Source organism: Andrographis paniculata, unplaced genomic scaffold (assembly GCF_009805555.1).
Source record: "Andrographis paniculata isolate CXL003 unplaced genomic scaffold, ASM980555v1 Contig34END, whole genome shotgun sequence".
Taxonomy (NCBI): domain Eukaryota; kingdom Viridiplantae; phylum Streptophyta; class Magnoliopsida; order Lamiales; family Acanthaceae; genus Andrographis; species Andrographis paniculata.
In genome coordinates this window covers 3,185,471-3,192,308 of record NW_026137567.1, presented here as the reverse complement: position 1 = coordinate 3,192,308, position 6,838 = coordinate 3,185,471, and the positions used below count along the sequence as shown (strand labels likewise).

The 6,838-nt window shown below is 25.6% G+C and overlaps 1 protein-coding gene across 1 annotated transcript; it reads right to left on the bottom strand.

Annotated features, from left to right (window-relative positions):
- Positions 1-1,837: 1,837 nt before the first annotated feature.
- On the bottom strand, positions 1,838-3,282 carry LOC127248428 (E3 ubiquitin-protein ligase PUB23-like). Its single transcript, XM_051270758.1, has one exon. It carries the CDS (start codon positions 3,208-3,210, stop codon positions 1,993-1,995), a length of 1,218 nt encoding a protein of 405 aa, XP_051126715.1. The 5' UTR covers positions 3,211-3,282; the 3' UTR covers positions 1,838-1,992.
- Between the last annotated feature and the right edge of the window lie 3,556 nt (positions 3,283-6,838).

Genomic DNA, 6,838 nt, shown 5'->3' with positions numbered 1-6,838 from the left:
AATTCTTCATTTATAAATATGCGTAAAATATAAGGTCCAATATGTGTTGAAACTTATTTTCCTACTGTTAGCCAACACAATTTTTGGCCAACCATCTTAAAATAGTTGAGAGAGATTCACTATTTATTAATATTTTTATTAATTTATAATAAATATAAGTATAATTATAGTATTAACTATATGGTGATTAATATGTTACAAATTTATTTTTAATATTATATTTTACTCCATCCGTGAAATATTTGATTTGGGGCACAGAATTTAGATAAATAATATTAAATAAAATAAATTAAGAATTAAGAAATGTGATGAGAGAGAAATGTATATTTACTTTTATATAGCTAATTATTTCATATTTAAGGATAAGTAAAACATTAAAATATATATATATATATTACAGTAAAATAGCGAAAATATTTTTTTATTCTCCGTGTCCTATAAATTTAATCCATTTGGGGTTGACGGAAACATTAACAAATAAATATTTTATTAAAAAAATATGATACATGTATAAACCTAATTGGAATATATATAAAAAAAATTAAAAATAATAATAATAATGAAGAGAGAATGAGAATGATACTCTAGCAATGGCTGTGGCAGTGGTAATAAATAAAATATTGAATGAAAAATAATAATTAAATTTTAATTTTTTTATCTTTGTAAAAAATAAGAATTGAATTTAACTGAAGGAAAAAAAATGAAAATAAGTTTTATACATGGAGAGAGCAATCTTTATATTTTATATAAAATAATGTCATTTACTTTTACAACATCAATCAGAACTGTAATAGTTACAATCACAAAAACAATTTAAGCATATCTCAAATCCAAATTAATTTAAAATAAATTATTCATCCAACCAATTTTTTTTGGCACGTAAAACTAATATTATCTAAAATACAGTATATATTATATATTTATACGGTGCATATAGTATAAATATACTTTGTCTATAAAAAAATTTTATCAATCAAACATAATAAATATTATTTTTTATATTACCAACATATTTTCAATATTTACATCAAAAATACCTCAAAATTAAAAAGACAAACACAAATATTCCAAAAATATTTATTTTTTATATTACCAACATATTTCTCAATATCTAAATCAAAAACACCTCAAAGTCTAAAAAAACAAACACAAATATTCCAATAGTGTGTTTAATTTGTTTAGTGTTTATAATTTTTTTTTTGTGTATTAATAATTTTAGATATTTTTATTGTAAAATACAAATAATTGTGAAAGTACTATAAGCAACCATCTTGTATGTTTTTGTTGACTTCAATGTTCTACTATATGTTTTTTTTTTTTTTTTTTTGACTTTTTATGTATTTTAATTGATGTTTATGTTTATATATATATACCTTGTATTTTCCCTTCATTCAAATTTATATTCATTTTTTCTGGATTATTATTAAAAAATATTTTTTTTAAGTAAAAAATTATTATATTTTTGTATTTTTTTTTCTATAAAAAAAAGTAATTATTATTATTCACTTTTATTACCACCTGTGCCCAGACAAATGAGCATATATTTGGATGAAGTATTTTGTTGACAATATTTTTAGAAAATTATATATATGCCATAAACACTAAACAAAGACCTTAAAATATCCTTAAAAACATTAATTTGTTACTTTCTTTTTAAGGATTTTATCACAAAATTCAAAAAATATTAAATTAAATATTTATTTTTTATATTATACTAAAAATTAATTTTATCTGCAAAATATTGCATCAATAAATTCACATATCAAACATAATTTGTATTTCATTTTAGTATTCTTTTTCTTCTAATATATTTATATTGATAGCTTGTGTATTATTCCTCCTCTCCATCCCATAAACATTCACAATCATATCAAAAAAAAATTAAAACTTTTACTATCTTACATCCCCAATCAATACAATTCAAACTATACGGAAGTAATCAAAATCTTCACATTCTTACAACTTACAAATTGGATCCATGAAAGTTCTGGATCAACATGGATATGAAGAAATCAAAATGTTGGGCATGCAGGAGGCATTCCTCCATGCCCTAGCATTCGATCTCAGCATTTCTACAGCTCTCTCCTTGCTCTTCGATCCACAGTCCACCTGAAGCACCAAACACAATTTGGCAGCCACACCCACCTGCAGCATCTCCGCCACCACTGCCGGAGTCGCCGAGAATTTCGAAATCGAGTGTAATATCCTGACAGCTCGTTCGCTGGCGAGTTGGGAAACCCTAAGAATCTTCTTGGAGACGACGGCTAATCCGGCGGCGTGGCTCAGCAGGTCGGCTCTCCCCTCGGCGCACTGGCAGAGATGATCCAACACTGTAAGAATCATCTCGCACTGTCTTTTATCGGATGAATCGAGGAGAAGATCGATCAGGATTGATACTGCTCCAGATTCTACTGCTTTGATCCTGTTCTTCCCCCATGGGGTAGCATTGATCAACGCTGTGAGCGCTGCTTTTGATGCCTTTGGGGAGATTTGATCCCTCAGGATTTGGGATAATTCCGTGAAGAATTGTGGGCGTAGATTGATGAGCTGAGAAGGATCGGCGAGTTCCGCCATGGATTCGAGGAGCATGATGGCGTAAGCCCTAGATTCGTAGCTTCGTCCTTTTTGCATCAGGAGGGTTAAAGAATGGAAGAATTGGGGATTTTTGGTTAGGGTTTTGAGGGAGGATTCTGATAATTTGAGGGTGTAAAGAATGGCGAGAGCCTCCTCGCAGCAGTCATCGTCTTCATGGCCATGGAGGGATTTAGCGACGATCAAGGAGGAAAGGATCTGGGCGGCGCCGGCGGCTTCCAAGGATCTTTTATTGGATTGGTTTGCGGCGGCGATTAATCGGAGCCTCTGCAAGGATTTGATTTGGGAGGTGGAGATGGTGTTGGAGGAGTCTTGGAGGAGCTTGGAGAGCTGGGGGTGCGTGGGGGTGGGTTTAGGGGTGGGGAGACGCTGGACGCCATTGGAGGCGTGGAGAGTGCACCAGGACTGGATGAGGCGTCGGAGAGTGAGGTTGGGGGTGATGATGGAGATGATTAGAGGCTGTTTGGTGAGGGGGCAGGTGGTGTTGTTGTCGGAGAAGACCCATCGTTCGATGGCCTCCCGGTCGTAGGTTATGCCGGTGGAGACGGTGACGGGGTCCTTCATCATCTCCATGGTTATGGGGCACAGGAAGTATGGGGGCACTTCAATTTCCGCCATTGAATTGCAGAGGAGTTGAGAGTGGAGGTTGAAGAAGGAGTTCTTGATTAGTTAATAGTTAAGGAGTGTCAATTGTGTGTGGACTGACTGACTAATTCTAGATGAGTTATTCTAATTAATTTATATTATTATGAGTTTTGACTTGGACTTTTCTTTCTATATTTCATGACTAAGATTAAATCAATTGGATAACTGACAGTTGGTATTTGATTAAAAATAAATGTGGTTTGTGATGGGATATAATATAAGTTGGAATTTGGATGGCCGACAAGAAAACAAATTGTGGGTAAAATGATTAAGGACGACGACGTCCTATTCATGACTTACTTCGTACGTACCACACGCTTATTGTGTGTTGTATTTCGATGGAGATGTATTTTTTTATTTTCTTTTTTTTTTTTATAATTTAAAAAATCGTTGTTATTCTTTTAATACATTTCGGATAAACTTCTATCGAAATTAATAGTTTATAGACTAGATTTGACAAAATAAGTCATACTAGACGAACTAATGTATAACTGACAAATTTTAAAGACATGAGTTTAAACTCATAACCTCGTATTACGAGTTCTTCCTACATCACCGGACCAAACAATGGAGGTGAATTTTTTATTTCATGCGGATTTGGTAGGGAGTACATGTTACTCTGCTTAATTTAACACATTTTTACATCATATTAATTGATTGGAATATTTAAATTTCAAATTTAAACATAAATTTAATTTTTATTTTTTTCTTGTTATATTATAATATCTATCTATAGGGTATTATACTGCTCTCTCCGTCCTCGGTGTTCACTTTACTATTTTACCGTAGACACAGTAATTTAAAAAGGTATAAGTATTAATGAAAATAATTATTGTATAATAAAAATAAGTATAAATTAGACTTAGATAACTAATTAGTTTAATTAAAAATTTAAAATATTATAAATTTAAAAATAAGTATAAATTAAGGCTGCGTTTCACAATTACCTGATAGCTTTTAGTTGTTAGCTGATGCAATTAGCTTTTAGCTGATTTAATTAGTTGTTAACTGTTAGCTGATTTAATTAGTTGGTTTGACTAGCTAATTCAATTAGCGGTTTGTATTAAAATATTTGGTAAAACAACGGTTTGACATTAGTTGTTTATACATAAAATGACTATTAAGGACATTGATATGTTATTTTTAAAATATTTAATTTTGTTCATTTTGGTTTGAAATTTATGAAAATTTTTATTATTAATTAATGCAAATTATAAAAATATTATATAAAATATTTATTTTTATTTTTATTATTTAAATTTGAGAAAATTATTTTTAATAAAAAAATATTAAATTTATATTAAAATTATGTAAAATATAAAATAATAAATCTTTCGTATATATATATATATTTTATTATGTTAATTATTATTTTAATATATAAATAAATTAATAACCTTTATGTTTTTATATTTGATTTAGTTTTAAAAATTTATATATTTTACAAATAAAATAATTTATACATAATAATTAATAATAGTAATTATTTTAAATTTACAAAAATAAAAATATAATTTAATAAATTAAATATATTAAAAATATTAAAAATAATTAATAAATACTGCTATAAAAATATATTTATATCTATAAAATAAATAATTAAGTTTTAAAGGAAAATAAGGAATAACCAAAATTAAAATGAAAAAGCTCTTTCAAAACGCTGAGTAGATGAGTTTTTCATAAATTAACTTTTTGGGTCCAAAAAGCTTTTTCAAAAAGCTAATTTAACAAATACCTAAATTTGCTTTTTGATTGGTCAAACAGCTAAAATTTGTTTAATAAGCTAAAAGCTCTAGGTTTTCCCAAACACCCTCTAAAGTATATAATTCTTATTTTTTTTAAAAAAAAAAGTAACAAAATCAATAGGAAAAACGAAAATTAAAAGGTGGACATAATTAAAAAAAATCAATATAATATGGATTTTAAATTAACTTAATTGTTGGATTTGTTCACTCAATCGATTTTTTGTGATACGATTTTCTATTAATATTATAAAAAATATATATAATATGTACATATAAATACAATACATAATATATATATATATTCTATTCACTAATAAAATATTAACAAATCAACATAAAATATTATTTTTTATATTGTCAGTATTATTTTTTAGATTTAACATAAAAATACATTCATCCAAACATTCAAAGCGAACACACTCAATTTGTATTTTCTTATCTAAGATTTGATTAATATTTCAATAATTTAATTTTTATTATATTTATAGAAATATGATATATGTGAAAATCTCAAAAATTTTAAAAAGTAAAATAAAAATGAGAACATAAAGATAAGTTTTGAACAAATATTGATAGATATAAAAATGTAAGGGTGTGTTTGTTGGTTTAATTTTGTTTTTGGGTTTTGATTTTGGGATATCTTAAGGATCGTAGTTTTAATGTATGTTTCTTTTAAGGAGGTTTGAAAAAATTTAGTTGGGGTTGAGTTTGAATTTTTTAATTTTTTTAGTATGTAGGTTTGATTTGAGTTTTAAAGATTTTAATATGTATTGATTTGATATGTAATAAATATAATCATATAAATATATATTGAATTAAATTTTTAAAATTAAAATTAGTATGATTTGAGTATTAATTTATATTAATTATAAATATATATTTATATTTTCTTTAAGTAAATAAAAGTTTATTACAAAATGGCACTATATTATGTATATTTTATTAAACTATAATTATAAAAATAATTAATCAATTAAATTTATTGTAGTTTTGCAAAGACATGCAAATTTTCTACCTTTTAAGATTTTTTATTAAAAAATATAAACCAAAACAAATGAAGTTGCCAAAAAGGCAAAATTTGTCTGCAGGGACTACAAGCATGTAGGCTTACACAATTCGCTGGAGATACAAAAGCGGCTATTTTCACTATTTTTTATTATCTATATCACTTTTTTTTTTTTTTCTGATACATGAGCGGGGATACTCACTTCTATTTTATATTCGTAATATAGATATTCATCCTAATTTTTTAATTAAATTTAGTTTTAATTTATTTTTGAATTTTAATTTTAATATTAAATTTGTATTTTTACTGTAGCGTAGAGTTTTTGCCAACATAGGGTATTTATAGTTTACATTATATTAAATAAATAATAATAATAATAATAATAATAATAATAATAATAATAATAATAGTAATAGTAGTAATAGTAATAGTAATAATATATTTAAAAGTATTTAAATTATAGTTTACATTATATTAAATAAATAATAATAATAATAATAATAATAATAATAATAATAATAGTAATAGTAGTAATAGTAATAGTAATAGTAATAATATATTTAAAAGTATTTAAATAAATAATACAATAATAAAGTAATTCAAAATGAATTTATGGCATATAACAATGGTGATGTGATATAACAATACTGGTGTGTTTAAAGTTACATAGTACAAATAATGATGTGAAATAATAATAATAATAATAATAATAATAATAGTAATAATAATAATAATAATAATAATAATAATGATATATTTAAAAATATGTAAATAAATAGTACAATAATAAAATAATTGAAAATAAATTTGATGACACATCATAATAATAGTGATGTGATATAACAATACA